The 20,556-nt window shown below is 40.9% G+C and overlaps 1 protein-coding gene across 1 annotated transcript in view; it reads right to left on the minus strand.

Moving 5' to 3' along the window:
- The window catches only part of LOC116930921 (homeobox protein cut), a 195,635-nt gene that overhangs the window by 92,516 nt on the left and 82,563 nt on the right, over positions 1–20,556 (minus strand). The window contains 5 exon segments of the mRNA XM_045178761.1: positions 4,951–4,999; positions 5,660–5,726; positions 6,409–6,541; positions 14,199–14,228; positions 14,231–14,268. Of these exon segments, the coding sequence (XP_045034696.1) occupies positions 4,951–4,999; positions 5,660–5,726; positions 6,409–6,541; positions 14,199–14,228; positions 14,231–14,268 (317 nt within the window).

The raw sequence follows: 20,556 nt of genomic DNA on the forward strand, positions 1-20,556 counted from the left end.
AGCGAGAAACGACACAGGAAAGAATAGTTACACATCGAGCGGTGGGATGTATAGGTTATTTGCCGAGTTTGAGGACACATTAATCCACGTCCTTCTTTTTCCTTCTTCTTCTTCTTACAAATTCAAACTTTTTATTCATTTTTATGTTCCCCTTTCATATTTTCCTGAGTTAAAAGATATGTATAACAAATAATGCCCTCTGTCAATGCTTCCTAATGTGATGGACCCCAAAAAAGAAACGGAATTTTTTATTTCTATTATTCTTTTTTCCTACTTTCTTTTCTGTACGGGGTCCTCCTCCTGAACAGGGAATCTTGTCACGGTCAAACGCGTGTCTGTGTGTATGTTCGGCGGCAGTCATGTGTGTGTGTGTGTGGTAGCGCAGGACGACCTGGGAAGCACACAACGAAAAAGTTGTAAATATAGTAGCCCAAGTCTTTGTCGTCGTAGTAATCGTGGAAGGCGGACGAGAGGAATAACAAACTGTTTCTGGATACATACATTCAATCAGCTTGTCCCCCCCCTTTCGATCGTCGTTCGTTTTTGTTTTTCGGATCTTTATTCACTCACCATGTTCTTCACCTTGTCGGTCTGCTATTTATGTAAATGCTCTTTTTCTTTCTTCTTTTCAGGTGGATCGAGAGAGAGGGAGAGAATGGGGACCTGGAAAAGCCAAAGGAGGACTAGTTTTAAGCCGAGTTGTCACTCGGCATCTTTCTTCTTCTTTCTACGAAAAGACGAAAAAGGGATCTTCAGCGCGCAAAGACATAGACAAACGGTAGAAAACAGGTGGTGGATGCAAAGAGGGGGCCCCTGGCCGATGGCCCGATCGGTGAGAAATGGCCTACAAAATAGGTTCCGTCACGTCGTCAATAACTCGTTTTCTACTCCCTCTATTCTCGTGTGTCTCCATCTTTTTCTTTGATTCTTACAACTGGCTATTTATTTATTCCATTCTTTTTGTCTTTGAAATTCTTTTGCTTCCTTCTTGTTTGTTTTTTTGTTTTTATTTTTATTTTGAGTGTCGCTTCCTTCGTCCGATTCTCACATCCACACCAAATTGACACTAGGGCACTCGGCACAAGAGAACGACTCACGCAATAAGAACAAGAGGGACGCGTGAGATGCCACGGAGAAGACAAAGAAAAAATGAACAAGGTAGACCTGTCGGTTTGATTTGCGCATCTTGGCCAACGATTCTTTCTCAACCGTATCTGTTCGTCGTGATCGAAATAATAATTTTCAAAAATCAACAATTTCAATCAACAGCAAAAATTTACAATTTTTCACGTTTTTCAACCGGTTTTTTCTTTCAAATTGTTCGTTTCTTCATTCGAAAATTACACGCTGCAATGGACACTTGACTGAATGACTCAGATCAAGACGTTGGAGACCACTGATGCGGTCAACGGCCGCAGTCTCGATGATGTAACTCATCGACGTGTTGGTCCTTTTTCAGTAGAAATTGACACGTCATCAAAACGATGAAATTCCTATTTTTAAAAAAAGTGAACTCTAGTTGCGCTATTAAACAAGTCCCTTTCCCTTCCCCTCTATTTTTTCCCGAGAGTGACTCCATTTTTTTTTTTTTCATTTTACTATTATTTTTTATTATTTATTTATCGATTAGGCGCCAAGCCCCGGTTTGGGACGACGTGCAAAGGTGTCAATCAGCTGTTGCTGCTCTCGACTCAACAAAAAAAGAGAGGCGGTTTGACAGTTGCACGTCGCACATTCGAAGAAATCGACAAAAGATATGTTGTTCAAATAGAAACGAAAGAAGAGATGCCAACCAACAAAAAAAAAAAAAGGCGCTAGAAAATTGGCAACGCCACTTCCATTGAATAATACGAATAACAGCCATCATCTTTTTGGCTTTGCTCTTTTTTAAACGTCGCAGACAGCACGGCGATATGGAGGGACAAAACGGAAAAATCAACTAAACAAATACAAAGGGGGCCCTCGAGGCGTCGCCAAGATTGAAAACGGACCGTCTCGCCCGCGTTCTTCTTCTGCGAGACGGTCGAGATGATTGCGATTTAATTCAGCCCATCGTCTCTGTACCGAAGCGCATTTTTGCCCCTCGCTCCCGCAAAGACTGAGCAATAATGTAATATAGAAGACATTGAGAACTGCGAGGTAGGAGCTGTGCAAGCGTCGCCGATTCATTAAAACGGTTCCAATTGGAATTGAATTGGCAAAAGCCGAGAGAGAGAGAGAGAAGAAAAGCGGGCCCGGCAAGCGATTAATGCCCTCCGCCATTCAGTGAAAGGCTGGGCAATTTTCACACACACACACACACATAAGGCGGAAGGAAGGGGCGAAACGAAATAGTAACGATACCGTATGTGCATATAATATCGAGCCGGAGAGCGAAGAGACAAGTCAAAAGGAGGAGGGGGAGATATAAAGACATGGAATTTTCATCATCGGCTAAAAGACACAAAATGATTGTTAATTGAAGCGGGGCGCTTTCGACATACAGAGTTTATGAATCCGGCCCGAGAAAGCGAACGACTGGCGCTCCAGAAACGGATGCGGAACTCGTGTTGGCCAGTCCTAATACCCTCGAGGAACGAGTCAAGTAGGAAGCCAAAAACAAATGAAAAACGCTAAAAGGGAAAACGGGCCTTCATTTGGTACACTTTAAATAATTATTGATATTCAAACAAAGTCAAACGTCCATCAATCTTGCACTAACAGACAGTTCGCAGTACCAGTCAAGTGGGATCCAATGAACTTTCTTATTCGATGATCTCTCCCCACCCTCCACCCCCCGACCACCCAATTTTAGATAGTTTTTAAAAATCGATATTTGTTTGATTTTTTTTTATTATTATTATTTTAAGCCGTAGGCGTAGGCGAAAAAAGTGCAGCGCAAACCGAAAAAAGAAAAGCAGCTATGTCACCTGTCATCGACTTTCTCCCCTTCCCCGAAAAAAAAAATCCTTTTCAACGCAACCGACCGGAAGTGAAATTGATGCGGAAATGCATGTTGCTCCGCAATCTCCGTTCGGGCGCAAATCGAGCCAGGATATCCCATCCAAGAGTATCACGAGAAGCAAAAGATCAACCACACACACAATCGATCAGTAAACGGAGAAAAGCAACACAAATAAAAATATATTTAAAAATGAAACGGTCACGACAAGGTTACCAAAAATTCCCCACCACCCCCTTCCCCACCCCCACCCCCTTTTTTTTCTTCTTTACAATACAAACTAGTCATAGTACGCATAAAATATATATCGAAAAATCCAATCCTTCATTGGTTGTTAGAAATTTTACGTCTTCTTTCGTCCTTCCATTTGTTTGACAGCCGCCAACAAACAAGACTTTTATGCGGGAAATGACATTGAGACAGGACAATATATTATTACATGTTTTTGTTTTGTTTGTTTTTTTAAAGGGGGTGGGTGGTGGTTTCTTTTTTTTTTTTCAAAGTTTGAAAAACACAGATAGATGCTACATCGTTGAGTGCTTGTATTTCAATGCGTGCGGGTTCAGATCGATCTAGGCTCTCGCTGGCCAGCGATCGAACGAAACGTCAAAGAAAAAAACTGAGACGACGATATGCGTAAAAAAAAAGAGAAAGAAACTACAACAAGGACTAGCCCTAAAGACCCGCAGACCAGCCCGAGACTAGATGCAACAACAAAGTACACAAGAAAAGAATACGAACTGAAAAAAGAGAAGAAATATAAAGCCATTGGCTCAACGCACAGTAAAAATATTCTCTCTCTCTTTGCCTTTGCCACTAACATTTCGATATTGAGCTGATCCGATAAGGGACCACACATGGGGATTCGATACTCTTTTTATATACATGTGGACTGGTATGTATATAAATATATACACAGAGAAAGATGGATAGATTATAGACGACTTTTTCGAAAGGAAAACTAAAGAAGAGAGAAAAGAAAAAGAAGCTCTCCTTTTTTTGTGTGTGTTGATCCCCCCTCCATTCATAAATCATTTCCTCTTCGAGGGGATTTTTGTTCTATTATTCAAATGTGTGCATATACGCACACACACACACAGAATACACACAGACACAGGAAAGAGGAGACAGAGTCTCTGAGAACCTCAACATCTAATGATGAGCCCCTCTTATATTATTTCCCCTTTTCTTCTTTTCATTCACGGCACAGTCGGATGTATAAAAAAAAAATAAAATAAAAATAACCACGCATTCGATTCCACCACCTCTAATTGGTACGACTCTCTTCTATACGCTTTTGTCGTTAGATCTCTTTTCTCTAGACGACCGAAGAGAAAGAAAACACACAAACCTTCAATCAGATCGGTATAGTAATACGCAGTTTAACGACAAAACATACAAGTCTCTTCTGCTTGTACGACAAGGGGGGGGGAGCCCCAACAAAACTCAATAGGCCGTCTAATGATAATTGGCCCAGTCGGATAGTAGTCGTTAGATAACTAAAGGACCGATTACGCACAGCACCTTACTATTTCCTCCAGTAGAGAAAAAAATAAATAAAAATAAAAAAAAATAATAAGAAGCTTGACAGTACACGCTATCATTCGGATATCGACAAATTGAGTTGAAACTGCCACGCAAAATGTGGGGAAAGAAAAAAAAAAAGGGACTTTGTTAACACACAAGTTGAGATGGTGGTCGGTTAGCAATGGAGCCCCCACCACTTTCCCCATTTACTATCTATGGCAACTGGCATAGAGAGGCTCAACGACGAATAGCCCGTTCCAGTAGATGTGTGTGTGTGGGCGCTGTATTGATGAAACTTGGCCTTCGTCAACGGGGAATTTTCGCCCTATGCCTTTCCAATTAGCTATTCACAGCGTTTAATCAAGTATTCGAAACGCAGTGGGAGAAGGTTCCCCGAAGAGCGACGGGGTGGGGGGGAAATGTACGCAAATACAAACGCAATTCTAAATACTACAGATCTAGGCTGTTTTAGAGTTTCCTACCTGATTAGCTCGATCCAGATCCTGCATTAATATTTCAATTTCGTCGAGCCTGCAAATATAGAAAGAGAAAATATATATATTTAAAAAAAAAACGTCCATTGAGCGTATGCATAATGTAATATCATGAAGCGTAGAAGCTCAACAACATGGGGCATTAAATAGTTCCTCTTAGACGGCCGTCCATCTGTCATTAACAAACAATCATTAATGACTGTTTGCTCATTGCCAGCAAGCGTTCGTCTCAAGCTCAATCAAACATGCACGACGTGTACCAACAGCTTTTAGTCGATGACTTTTTTTTTTTTGAATCCCCCCCCCCTTCCAAATGAGGACGTGGTGTACAGAGGGAAAAACGGTTTTAATGCGGGAAAGATAAGAGAAAAAGGGGGGGGGACGGGTTGATAATAACTTTGCAGCCGGCATTGACACCGATTTGCACTACTCCCTATTTAAAAAAAAAAAAGTTAGAGGACTGTCAATTTTCCCGCATTAGTCATTCATTCCAGCTGCCGTACGTCTTACAAGCGACCAACCCTTTCGCTAAAAAGCGGATACTTTTGGGCTTGTCGCAAGCTCAAAGACGCCCCCCCGAATGAGAGTCATAACACGTATAATGAAAAATAGAGAGAGGGGTATTCATAGTTGGAAGAAGCAGTAAATAACAGCAAGCAATACGTATCGGCTAGTGAAACTGTTGTGCTCGACTTACTTGGCATGGGAAATGACTTCGGCTCCGGCTTTTGCGTCGAACAGTTCCGACTGCAGTTCAGTGACAGCTGTAAAAGACATCAAAGATTCATTGGAATATCGCACATGGTATAACATGAGCATTGATGATGGCCTTTTCTCTTATTTACACACACACACACACATATACGATCTGGCTTTTTCTGTCGTGATCCGCCATCAAAAAATCTTTGGTGTTTATCTCATTCAAAAGTAGTAAATATTCCATCAGCACTTTTTCGTATCTCTGGGAATTAATTTTTTTCTTTTTTCGGGAGTTTTATGTTTTTGTTGTCGTTCGGCCTCCTGTATTTACATCAAGTTCGATGATGCACTGCAGGGTGGCCAGTTGGGAAAGCAAGAGGATCAGATAGGTCAGTCACGTTGTCTGTGAACCGGACAAAATCAAAAACACAAGTTTCGATTCATCATCGATCTGTTAACGGCGTGAGATGGTGCAATGAGAGAAAAACGAATGCAAAGTGCGTGGCTCGTGTGTGCGAACACTCCATGACGGACAAGAAACGAAAATAGAGACGGAAATGGGGCGATGACCTCGAGAGCGTGGACCGAAAAACATGATAATGTACGAGTTGTTGGAGTCGTATATGGATAGAGAGAGAGAGAGAGAGAGACAATTTGTATAACGGCCAGCATACATTATCATCACTCAAAGCCGCTCAATGTGTGTGTGTGTGTGTGTGTGTGTGGAAGATGGCGGTATCAACTTACTGGCTTGCTGGGCGGCGAATTTCGATTCGGCTTGGGCCAAACGATGGGCAGTCAGTCGGTTCAACTCGACCAACTCACGTTCCCTCTCCTCGAATTGGCTCCTTAGGACGTCCTCGTGCTCCTCTACTCGACTCTGAAATCGTAAAAAAGGAAAAGGAGGAAACAAAATTAAATTGGGAAGGCACTACAATCAATGCTCCACAACAACAAAACAATGCTCAAAACTTAACTGTCTAGCATCTGTTGCATATGCACCAAAAGTCTCTCACAGAACCAAACAAAAAGAAATAAACTTTTGAGGTGGGGTATTTTAATCTTCTTCGAAAAAGAAATGACCATCTACTTAATTAGCTCAGGGAGAGAGAGACAGAGAGAACGGTTTGGTGAAGATTGTGTGTTTACTGCTCGTTGAACTGGGCAACACATGTGGACACACAAAACACCCACAGCGTGGTGTGGCCTCTCTTGCTGGTGCCCATTTAGCCCAGCAGCAGATATATATTAGATGCATATAGTAATATATATACAAGGCGGGCATGGTGGCGGCGAGCTTCTCCCAAAAAGAAACGAGTTTGATGCCTCTACTGCTCCCATTGTGGATTTCACAGCTGCCAATTACGAGCACCGTCCACCAAATTTTCATAGATACACATTTTTTGTGTTTTTTATGACGGCGTACGAGCGAGTCTATCAAAAAAGCATCCACACGAGGTCCCACCAAGCCGACCGGCTGCCAACCTAAAGATTCTTATCTGCGTTCATGTTTCTTGTAAAAGCAATAAACCAAGAAGAATGCCGAATTTCCTCATTCTTTACCCATTCGAAAGAGAAACGCTTCCAGTCCTTGCATGGCGAGGGGAATCACACACACGAGACGAACTGTGAGAAAAACGTGGTCTCTGCCTGTATGGATGGGATCAAGAGCAGACGCCTCTTGTCGTCAGGCCATTGTCACACCGATAAGTGGTGCACCCAACACTTGACATTTGACCTCCAATCGAATTTATGGCGCCCAACTTGCACATTCTGCGGTGGATAGTTATTAGGAAAGCACACGGTGAACAAATTGGCGGCCATTATTGATTTGATTTCTTTTTTTTTCTTTCCCTCTTTCTATTCTTTACCTTTTTTTTTCACGCCGAAATGGCCCGTCATTTCGTGGCCAGACCGGATGACGCGTATCAACCGATCTCGTTATTTTCGAGTTTACAATATTATAATAAGACAAAAAAAAAAAAATGCATCGGTGCAATAAATGGTTAGTGGTATATAGCGCAAAAGCTGAACGGCGTGCCCGGATACCGGTAACATTTCACGAGCCATTTAGTTCCCACAATATTCCCCGACTTCTTTTTCTCGATCGACATTCTTCTTTCGGTTTTTCTTTTCATTCTCTTCATTTTTGCGGCTTTTGCTTCATTTTTCTTTTCCTCTTTTTTTTTAAGCGTGTGTGTGTGTATTTGTGATCCGATATACCGCTTGCTACACAACCGTTCAATGTCGGTCGGGAGCTTAGGTACAGATTTAAAAAAATAATAATAAAATAAAAAATTTATAGGATTCTTGACCGGGCCCACAGACAGTTATAACATCCCACGAGACACACTTATACAGCGTCTTTAATTTGTTTTTACTTTTAGATACTTTTCCAGAGAAAAAGAATTAAAAAAAAGATTTCCATCATAATAGAACGATGACAAGGCCCAAGATTTTCTTTTACATATTCCCCTTGGCAAAAAAATGGAATCATTTTCTTATTCATAGCAGCAGTTTTTCAAAGCGTCACGGATGCGATTGATTCAAACCGAGCCCTTTTTTTTATATATATTTTTGTACCTTTCCGTTATATTATAAGTAGTAGTAAATCTATACGTATAGACTGCAGCTATACGACTAGCAAGTACACACCCATATTGTAGATATACTCCATATATCAGTAACGATGATGCGATGGGGGTTCTATATAGATGGGAGGGGTAGCTAAAGGATGTGTAACACGCACGCATCAAATATATACAAGATGGGTGGGGATTGATGAATAAGAACGACTAAGGGCCACAAAAAAAAAAATGAGCTTTGCTTTCCAACCCAAATCGATATGACCGATGGCTAAAACGAAGGGGCACCATGGCACATATGCCGAAGAGCTGCGTGTTAAAAAGGGAAGGTGGGATGAAAAGATATATAATATGGGACATACACACACAGAGAGAAAGAGAGAGAGAGAGAGAGAGAGGGGTTACGAGAAATTTTCAATGGGTGGTAATTGCCTTTACAGTTGAAAAGGTAGAAGAGAAGGTTGACACACGCTGGCACAGCAGCGTCGCTTGGACGTTCCGGGGCGATATTAGACGGCTACAAAGCAGCGTTGGAATTAATTAGTTTTCACACACACACACACACACACAAAAAGAGGGGGTCTCCTGCAGGGATCGCTGATATATAACGATAAAGATTGACGACGAAACCTTAGCGCGCACAGTGGCGTCATATCGCGGCCCAATGAAATGCGCGTGTGTCTTTTGTAGTCGTCCCGCAGTACAGAAAAAGCAAAAAAAAAAAAAAAAATTGGGAAATGAAAAAACAGTGTACGTTATGGACGGGCGTGTGATGAAAGTAATTAGGAAATCTAGCGGGACACGCGCAAAACTATTATGCTACGGTCAAAATCTAATAAAAAGATGCAATCGAGATAGCGCTGCAAACTAGACGTGGGGACTCGGAGAATTCGGATACACGAAATCAGCTGCTTTTCATTTTTCGGAGGAGTTGGTGTCCGTGTGATGTTGGGCAAAGGTGCGAAACATCTGGGCTTCGCTAGATGCGAAGACGACCCCATAAAAGGGTGGAGTCGTTCGTCGAACGAACGAAAATGGGATCAAAAATTCCGAGCGTGTGATCAAGTCGACTGCAACACTCTCGTCCACGACGCAATGAAAAGACGCAAGAATCTGTCGTCCATTTCAATTTAGAGCGCAATAGATGCATAGACGCTATTATATTTCCTGATTCGCATCCATAAATTGTGAACGTAGTACATCCGAAACGGGCGCCCCTGCTCCGACTGTCTGAATCATAGGTTGCGTGACAGGATCCAATCCGATCGTTGGCGCCGCTGCGACCACCCACCATCGATGAAATTGCCATCCGATAAACTATACTACCACATACGACGAATCTTGTTTCTTTTTTCTATCTAAACGCATCCATTCTTTTCCCCTCTTCCGGTTCTTTTTTTTTTTTTCAATTGCATCCCATCATGCTACTATAGAAAACAAAGATTTCCCTCATTTCTTATGGATTTTTTAAGTAAACACAATCTTCGTTAAGAGAAAACACCTCTGACCTTTCGTTTATTTTCGACTATTTGATGGTCGGTGGCAATGGTTTGTACTTTTTTTTTTTTTTTTAGTTTTTTTCGATTATCGGCAATGTTTCCACCTAAAAATTCGTGTCCAAAAAAATAAAAACGAATAATGGAAGAAAAGAGGAGGAGATGTGGGAATAATAACGAGCGTGTCTATACAGTCTCAGATCGGCTGATGGATGTGGTCCGTCCGCTCTTGGACCGTGTGCGTGCGCGTTTTGCTGGACAGCCGAGTTCGACCCAATTTCTGGTTTTTCTATATACGCTTGCCTATATTACCGATCGCCAGCTGATCCCGGCGTTTCACCTTCCGCCGCAAAAAAAAACAAAAATATATATACATACTGAACCGAGTTCTCTTTAGTTTTGTACGATATGTAGAGCAGCAGGAGCTAACACAAGTTTCGAGTACCTTCAGAAAACGTTGATGGATCGACACGTACGAAACAAAGGCGCAATGGAGAAGAGGGGAGGAGCAGACAGACGGATGGATTAAAATAAAAAGGAGCAGGAAACTTAGTCCAGTGAGTGAGGGTCGATAATAGCCAAGGGGAATGACCAATTATCGATCGATTGTCTTGACTACCTTTTCGCGAAGGAGCGCAATTTTTCCTCGGTAAGAGCCAATCATCTCAAGTTATCACGAAAATTGTGTTTGAAAAGAAATAGAAATTCCCGTCTGTCCAATGACCGTATGTTGCATCGTGTATCCACTTGTTTCTCTTTTTTTTTCCGTCGTTAAATGAGTAGCGAAAACCGCAAGAAAGCCTCACATCACCACCTTGTCTGTCTTATCATCGCTGTCCCCCTTTTTTATTTTTCTCGTCTATTTTGTTAGTTTTACGAGTTTCCATCATGTTTTCCGTGAGAGTGTCTACGTTTTTAGCGGTTTGGTCCAATATATTAATTGGGGCGAGGGTGTGCATACCAGAAAGAACGTTTGAGTTCCCTGTCATCTAAATAATGTCTTGTACACACACACACACACTAGCTGGATTACACGTTACAGACCGCACACACACACACGTATACAAATATACACACCCGCTTATTACGTGTATATTTCTCGGATAGAACGGTCCATCAGTGACCAGTGTGTGTGGCTCGAACGAGAGAAACACGGACGACTCACGCAATGCTGTGCGTACAGTACAAATACAATAAGGGGGGAAGGCAATAGAGGGAAAGGTAATGATCCGCGTACAATATCCGCTTTACCCTGTGGCTCTTTTTTTTGTTGTTTTGAAGTTATTTTTCGGGGTTCTCCTTCAACGTCTTGCTGCATTTCCGCTGATGCATGTGTTGTGCTAGACCCGCCGTTGATCGTTACATATCGCACTTAAGTCGACGCCATCAAACAAAGACGCCAGATGTTTTTCATTGCAACATTCATTTTTTTTTTTTCAGTGTTGTGTCGTTGTTTTTGATGAAACAAAAAAGAAAAAACCGGGAGAGATTGAGCATTTCCGATTCTCGTTTGCGGATACAAACAATCATCGCCTTCCACCTGTATATTTATATGGAGAGAGAGAGAGAGATAGAGAAGAGTGTAACATAATATACAAGCCAGTGCCGAGCCATCAACACACAACGGTGAGAGGATGACGTGGTGTATAGCGTGAGCCCAATAACAGGCTATATTTCTTTTCATTTTTTTTTTGTGTTTTTGTTGAAAAAACGAGACTTTTCCTTTAAATTTCCCACGTTTCGCTGCTGTTGCTCTTGCACGATATGTGCGCGTTGCTGGGTCTCTCTCTCTCTCTTTTTGGCTAAGCTCAATCTAGAACTCATCCATCAACCGTAGTGCTGCCCTTTATTTTATACCAGTTCAAAAACAAAAATGAAACAAAAGTTCCAGGCCTCTCTCTCTTTTCTTCCTTTAGCACGGTCTAGTGTTTATAGATTACTTACTAGCTACTACTACTACCGCCCGCCCTCAACCGAGGAATCGACGACAACCAGAAAAGTTTTTTTTCTTCTTTCCCGGTTGACTGCTGGTAGCCTCCCGCGGTGATTGTTATGATTGTTTCCAGCAACCACCAGAAAAATGACGACACACACACACACACACAAAACGGACTGGGCTTAACACACATATCGTGGGGGCTATATTACACAGACATGCAGCGTGCGTTTTCTCTCTCTCTCTGTCTGCCAAAAAGGAGGTGGAGGAGAGCTCATCAACAACCCCGAAAAAACTTGCGCGCCCCGCTCTAGCCAAACAGTTCATTTAGATCGTTAGCTTAATGCGAACACCATCCATCATCCTCGTATAAACTCCATATTCTTTTCTGGTCTGTGTGCTGTGTGTATACACAGTGAAGCAAAAGTTGATACGAGTTTTGCTGTGCGAGAAACTGAACGACGTGGGATGGCCACACCAAAAGAGCAACATCGAAATGTACAACTTTTGGCGAGCGTCCCACATTTCCCCTTCTTAAAAAAAATGGAAGAGAAAAAGAAAAAAAAAAAAAAGGCTTTATATGCGACCGTGTGTGTGTTTCACCTGACCTCTTGGGGTCTAATCAAAAATATGACTGAAGGTATTGTGTTATGAACAGAAAGAATGATGCAAGAGAGTGGACGGTTGTTTCGCTGGAACAAGAGGAAAGAAATGTTTCTACTGGAGATTTATAGGGCTCTATCGTTGCTACTCGGGGTTTTTTTGTATTCCCCCCCCCCCTTGTCTACGACGTATGTAAATATATCCAATGCTAGACGCGCACACAATTTCGTGAGCACGACAGGAAGTCTTCATTGAACCATCAGAGTTTCGAGTTCAAAGGCCAATTCAATGTTTGAATCATTCTTCTTTTCTTCCTTGGCTATAGACGATGTTTTGTTTTTTCTTTTCTCTTTCCCTACTTGTCTTTCAAAAACTCTGTTGTTTCGTTTTCCAAGCGTACACGTGAAACGCTCCATGGCTACAAAAGTCAAATAGAAAGTTCGATAAACGAACCATCTGTGGGTTGTAGTAAGAAACCCCCCCCCCTTCCTAAAAAACAAAAAAAAAAAAACAGAAGTCAAATGCCGCAAAACGATGGCGGTGCTGTTACATATTAAGCCGTCTTCCTGTATTCATATTTATATACAGTATATATTTTTTTTTTGACCGCAAAACACAGAAAAAAAAAATATAATAATCAAACACCTCATGTATATACGCATTTAGTTGTTGTCTAATAAGTACGGCAGCGGCAGAGGGCGTGATCGGGACGCGTTAAACTTTTTACTTCATTTTTTTTTTTTGGTTTCTCGCCATTTTGATATGCGTTTTCCAGCGAGTGTCTATTACCAGCGAACACGTCAACTCATCTAGTTTACATCGTGTCTCGTCAACTCGTCTGGACAGTCGGCCATCGAGCCCTGACAAAAGAGACATCGGCAGCTGGACGAACGCGGCTGTCGTCTCTCCGTCACCGCTTCGTTAAAGTCCCATCGTTAATGTCCTCTCCTTTTTGTTTTGTTTTACAGAGAGGGGGGGTTGAAGAGAAACACAACCAAGTGTTAAGAAAAAGAAAGCACAAAGATGTCAGTGTCTATTTCGTTCGACTTGCGGTTGAGCTGCGTTCACTTGCTTCGCCGACGAAAAGATTCCCTTTCATTGGTTCACACGTTTCACCGTTGTGTGCAAGTCCGACAAGCACATCAAGTTCAAATGACAAGATTCTCAACGTTCCTTTTTTTTTTTTCCCCGAGTAATTCAGAGGAAAAATAAGAGGAAAGGAAACAAAAAAAAAATGTGACCTCAAAAACAACACAACCAAAAAAAGCGAAATAGATTTATGGGGGCGCGGGAAAACATTTGAAACGTCATCGAGATTAGACGAGTAGATCAAGAACTGTAATGTCGGATTTCTTGATCAAGCGACGGCGGCAAATTTAAGTAGTACCGCGATTACGTTTTTACAAAGAAAAAAAAATAGTTAATTTGAACCTTTGACATCGGATTCCCCCCTTTTTGTTTTCTGTCACAAAAGACCGGCTGAATCTTCTTAAAGTCTTCCTCGCTATCAATACAAAGCGAGACGAGCGATAACAAATAAAATAGTGTGTGAGAGAGAATGCCGAGCGGCAAGGTTGTTTACAGGTATACCAATGCATCATCAAAAAAATAAAAACGATGGTTAACACACACACACACACACAAAAAGTGGAAGGAAAAAACAAAAAAAAACTGGTTTGATTCGTTTGTTTGCCTTCCTTCCGGGGGCTACCGAGCGAACGCAAAAGGTAAAAAAAAAAAAAAAAAGTTGATGGAATGGGGATATCAAGCAATCAACCAAAGATAACAAGCAGTAGTAGTAGTAGTTAGAGAAAAGCAAGAAAAATAAAGGAAGACAATCAAACGCGAATTACAACATCTATACGCGTATGTGTGTGAGGGTATTTTTCTTCCTATAAGACAAGAACAACTTCTTACCTGAACTATTAGTTCCAGGGATTCTTCAGCTTTTGGCGGACCTTCTCCTTCAGCTGCTTGATTGTCACCTCTGTGAAAAAAGATAACACACACACACAAACAAACAAAGAAAAATACAATGAATTAGTTCAAGAGAAAAAAAAAAAAAAAAAACGAAAGAAAATAACAGAAATAAAACGGGTCTTGTGCTCAAGTAAATTGGATCATCACTTCAACGGTTCTAGTCATCGATCTGCTCGTTTGATATAACTCGTCCGCAGACAATCCGTTCCCTTCCCCCAAAGTTGAAAGGGAAAAAAAATAATAATAATAATAAATTCCCTGCATTTAATTCTTGCGCCAAACGAAACAAACGTGAACAGCATTTTTTTTTTTTCTTTTTCTTTTAAAATCAATTCGGGAAGGTGCACCTGGGCAAACCTCGTCGTGTTGTTATGTAAACGATTCCGTTTAGTCCGCGTTATTTCATTTCGAACGCATCAACCAAACTGGCATTTGTTGTTTCTTCTCAAACAATTCAAAAAGAAAAGATAAAGACCTATTTAAAAAAATAAAATAAATAATAATCATCGAGTTAAACCGAGCGGCAAACGCTATCCGTTCTCGAGTATGGGGAGTAGATCTAATCGAATCCTAAAGAGCTTATTATGATCCATCTTATTCATAAGTTTAGTGACGAAAAAGAAGTGACTCGTTTTCTCTTTTTCTTGAATGTCTGAAATGACTAGAAACGAGATCATACAATAACAATGCAGGAAGACGTGACGGGGATAAAAGACGCCAATAACATCCCCCCCCCCCTCAAAATCCCATCTGCATATGCTTCCCGTCTCAGCTAAACAGTCTTGTATTTATTGATGGAGGGGGAAAAAAAAGAGACAACAGCAGAAACAACAAAGAAAACGAAGAGGCGAAAAAAAAAATAGGGACGCGTTTAAAAGAACCAAACTTTCTCGAATCCTATTGTGTCAATTGACAGACGATAGTCGCTTCTTTCCAGGGAAAGAGAGGCGCGACAATCAACTGAAATGAGATGTCATATTTGAAGAGTTTTTTTTTTTTAATAAGAAAAAAAAAAAAGAGAATGGCCGCTCATATTATTTTAGTCTGTACTGACTGGTTGGGAAAAAATGCTGAAGCAAACAATAATATTCAAAAAAAAAACTAAGAGACGTTCAGGTCGAGCTGTTTATCAAGAAGTGAACAGAAATAAGAGAGGCTAGAATAATAATAGACACAAGAAAAAAATAGAAAAACTTGGCTCTTCCCCTGCGTGTGTCTCCTTTTGCACACATGTTTTCCACGTCATTGTTACCGTGTCACCTCATCTGCCTCGCCATTCGAACGTGAGTGGCGACGACAACGTGGGGCTACGACAAAAAGGAATAACAAGTAAGAAAAAAAATAAGGGAAATGGTTATCATCATGACACGACGATGACGTTTAACTTTTTTTTTTTTCCTTCCTCTTCGTCTGTTACCAGGAAAAAGAAGAACTCATCGAGTGTGTATGTGTTGATGACCTGCACACACACACACACACACACGTCTATTACGTCGCCTTTATTTGTTTCCCTATTTGTTTGAAGTTGTCGCTGTTCAATGACGATTCACATTTACACAGATCCTCCCCTCTCCTTCCCAATTGACGTGCACTCTCATTCGAAATTGAAGGATAACAAAAAAATTAAAGCACAGAATTTCACTTCGTTTCTACGTGCAAGATAAGAAGAAGAAGAAGAAGAAAACAAAATCCTTTTTACATCGCCATCGTTGTGTCCTACATTTAAGCAGACCTTGGTGCTCGCATCCAATCACGAGTCATCCGACCGTGTTCATTAAGTTTACGACCGACGATGGAAGAGGGGCGAAAATAGAAGCACGGAAACGAGTTGAAGAAAAAAAGAAAAGAAAAAAGTAATGCCCGCACGTACAGAGAGCAATCCCTCTTCGCCTCCAGACGGTTGACGGAATTCTCGGCTGCCCCCGATCCGTGCTGCTCGCCCTCATCCCTCACACTTTGATGTCGCTTGCCGATCTTCGCGTTGCAGCACTTGTTCAAGCATTCAAAAACGAGAAGAAAGGGGGGCAGAGTTGCTACTTTCCATCGCGGTTAAAATGGCCATTGCCGCACAAGCACACGGCAGACAGTCCGCTTGCTTTTCTTTTAGAGTGTGTTGACGTCGCTCGGGCGTGATTAAGTATAATCGCATCAGCCCCAACAGCTCCCCCACCAACTATTGCCAAAAGGGCGTCTTCTTCCGCATCGCCTTCGAACGCCATACGGCGACCTTTTCACGTAAAAAAAAAAAAAAAAGTGTAGCTGTCGTGTTTAACCGAATTTAAACGATACACGAGCAATTGACGAGGCATCTCTTTTTAGATGCATGCGATGTGGAGATCAATTTTTTTTTTTTTTTAGCTATCGCCTGATCTTCATCGCTATAGTCTCAAGATATATTAGCCTACGCACAAAAATGCTTTTTGCTCTGGCCCTGATTGCCTTCTGGCGCATGATTATTATTACAGATGGTGATTGCCTTGAATCGAAAAAAAAAAAAAGGAGAACATCAGTGAAGAGGAAGAAGAAAATAAAAAGGGGGAAAAAAAATAATCTAGTAGAACATACAGATTGGCCTTGAGGCTATCTGCCTCATTCTCGAACTGAAATTCAATTACAATCTCTCGTTTTTTGTGTGTGTGTGTGTGTATATCAAACGTACAAGGTTGCGTTTCTTTCACGTGCAGACCCAACAAAAAAATCTACCCATCCATTGCATCCATTGTTTTGTTTTTTTTTTCTTTTTTCTCCTCGTTATCATCATTTTCTGTTTAATTGACTGAAGACTGGAAGAAATAAGAAATGCAGTCGATTGGATTTGCGGCCGAGGAAAATCAAACGAAGTTAAAGAATGGTAACCCATAGCAACGGACGCCACGGACCGGTAGCGCATCCCTAAATCTTACAGGTGGCGTTCTTTTTGCTAACACAGCTTTGTTCCTTCTTCCCCTTGCCCTTTTTTTTTTCCTTTTTAACGTATCGCATTAAAATAAAAACACCCAAGTCGAGCAGCTGTTTGAACGCAGCCGCCGCCTGATGTGCCGCCGTCGCCATTGGTTGCTGATGGGCCGCCTCAGGTGATGATTACCGCATTAGGTGTAGCCCTATATAACGCATCCAGCAGCAGGTTCCCCCCCTCATCTTCCTCCTTTTTTTTTTTGTTCCCCGTATTAGAATAAAAAAAAAAAAGAATAAAAACGTTTGGTCTTCTTTTTTGATGCCCGCGCGTCCATCGTAAAAAATAATTTAAAATGCTCCCGCCGTCAATTTTTGTTTTTGATGGCCCTTCTTTTTTTTTCTTTCCCCCTTTTTTTTGTGTGTTCCATTCTGCCCCCGTCGAAGATATTATATCATACATAAAAAAAGAAGAAAGGGATAGATATTTAAAACAGGATAGATACTGACTATGCTCACTCTGTCTATACAGAATAATAAGACCCTAAAATATATATATATTTTTTTAAACAAAACAAAAAACGATGCGAGCTCTATATTTTTCGGTACTATGCAACCACCAGTGGCGACGACGGTGGTGGGAAAAAGAAAATTTCAACGTTCTTTTATTTTCGGAGAAGGGAGGGTTTGGAAAGATAATTGAAGACGTTAATGAAGTCAGCAACACAGACAACGGCGGCTGCGAAGGAGGGTCCATATAGACGCAGAGCAATCATTAAATAAAAAAATTTTCTTCTTCGGGAGCTGTATTGCAACACACGAGGTGGTCCTCACGCACGACACAATAAATTCATAAGGGTGTAGACCCTCTCGAAACACAACAGCGTCAAACTAGCGTCTCTTTTGTTTTCTGCGTGTGTTTAAAAGGAAGAAAAAAACAAGTTCACTCACAGTAGTTTTTTTCTTTTTTTCTCCTTAAAAACAACAACATAACAAACTCGATGTGCAAAAAAAGAAGAAGTGGACAACAGTAGTTGGGGGAAGAAAGAAAAAAACTCGACTCGTTCAACAGGTTTCAACCAATTCCGACGATGCCGCCATACCTATTTGTTTGCTTCGGTTGGTTGGTGGTTATCTCTTTTTGAAACTCTTCTACTACTTTTCGACACACAAAAATGAAGGAGGAGGAAGAAGAAAAGAAAATTACATTTTCCATACAAAAATAAAGAAGAAGAAAAAAAAAAAGGTCACTTCCTTATTTCACCAGTAGTTGTGTTCTACTGTGGGTTGTATACATGACGTTAAAAAGAAGAAGAAAACGGTTTGAGTCAAGGATCGAGTTGATGCTCAACAGCAATTAGCCAGTCAAGTCACGCCTGATCATTTCGGTTGGCCTTTTTCCTTTTTTTTTTTTTTTTGTAATATTTAAAAGAAAAAGAGAAAAAAAAAAGTTAAGTATCTGGTCTTCTTTGTCTTGTGATCGACACACGGCAACGGTCGTTTCCTTTTCTTGTGTTTTTGCTCCCATCGTTCAAATAACCCAACTCGTATTAAGATAATATTTACAGCTATTAGTTGATACTAGAAAACATCCTTTCGAAATCCGGAAAAAAAAAAGTGTTGCAACTGTGGAATTTCCTCCATTTTTTATCCACTTGACTCTACCAGTTTTTTAAAATCGCTTGTTGTATTCAAAGAATGTTCGATTCTATTGAATTTCATTAAAAGCGCAGCACTTTCGATTCATATCAAATCATCCAACGGGATTTCAAACAAACGTGCACTAGAGTTCAAAAAAAAAAAAAAAAGACTCTCGTACATGATAATCTGTAGGATACGCTTGGTTAATAACAACAAAAGCTTTCCTGCTATATTGTTTGAATATTAGAAGAAAGAAAGAAAGAAAAAAAAAAGAGGTAAGAAAAGGCGACCGCTATGCGCAAACGAGCCACATACATTGCGCAATGAAAAGAAGTTGACAGAGAGACCCGATATTTCAAACCTATGCGCTCTACATATTATGCAAATGCCGTTGCGTCTATATGGTGATGCGCTGGCGTTCATTTCGCAGTTGTCCCCTCTGCTTTTCACACTCGGGTGCTTCGTTTTTTACCGCACGATGGACGACACCCCACAACTTGCATGACAATCACGCAACCCCTTCTACTGTTTTCAACCCCATTTTTTTATTTATAAAAAAATCAAATGGATTGCTTATTGTATAGGGGGAAAAAAGAAGAGTTTGAACTATTATCATGCAGAATAAAAAAAATAAGAAAAAATGATGGCAGCCACCCTTTCCCCCTCTGTTCCTCATTGGGGGTTTCCATGAGATCGGTTCTCTTCCCTTTCATTTTTCTCGTCCCATTGTTTTCAGTTCTATAGTTACCAGTAACACACGGAGCGGCGTCGGCACAAAACTCTTTTCCTCCGCAAAGCATATCGAGTTAATGAAGCCCTTTCAAAAGCGATTCTTTTCTCTTTTACTTTTTCCTTTTTTTAATTTCGAAAAAATTATAACCGAAGAGAGAACACACGGCAGCAGCTACCTTATGTAACCCCCCCTCTGGTGTGTTCGTGTGTGTGTGTGGCTATATGATCTGATGCCCCCTTTTGCCTATAGGTGTGTGTGTACCTTCGTATACAAGTCTATGCAAACCAACGGGCGGTCCTACACTTTTTGCTCCGCACTAACACGGTTTAATTCCCCCTCCTGTCTCTAAAGAAAGAAAGAAAAAAAAAGAAAAACGAAGGGCTTTTGAAGTGACCGTAAAGTTGAAACGGCCTATATAATAGTCCAGGTGAACGAGAAAAATCTAATCTGTATAATATACAACGTCCGGGAGAAAGTAGATTACATTAACGTCTATCAGTCGCAAGCAATCGATTGAACTATTAGCTCAAGGCGATCAGATGACTGTTAAGAGAGAGAGAGAGTGCCGAATGTTGCAGCGACCAGCTCTTACATAATAACAATAATAACATTTTAAAGGGGAAAAAAAAACGGGACTACTATATCAGCTGCTAGAGAGCTCTCCAGAAAAGCTAATTAGCCAGATGGCCGTTAAAAACTGGTTAGGAAACAAGAAAAGAAAAAAAAAAAAAGTCTTTGGCTGGTGGTTGATGGAGGATCTAGAAAACAACGTAAACATGATGAACATCTTTTCTTTCAAAGAAGGAAAGACTATTGCTCTGCAGAGTTTAAGAAAAATGGCTGCAGCATCGTCAGCAAAAATGTACCCATCCAAAACGTGGGGGAAAGAAGCGGTCGCACATAAAATAAGACACAAAAGAGCGAGAGAAAGAAATATATGCACACTGTACAATAACAGCAGGAACGTCGTTAAAAAAAATAAATAATAGACGTGTTTGTGTGGAACAAACCAACCAGTTTAAAGAAAAT

This window comes from Daphnia magna, linkage group LG9 (genome assembly GCF_020631705.1).
Source record: "Daphnia magna isolate NIES linkage group LG9, ASM2063170v1.1, whole genome shotgun sequence".
NCBI lineage: Eukaryota > Metazoa > Arthropoda > Branchiopoda > Diplostraca > Daphniidae > Daphnia > Daphnia magna.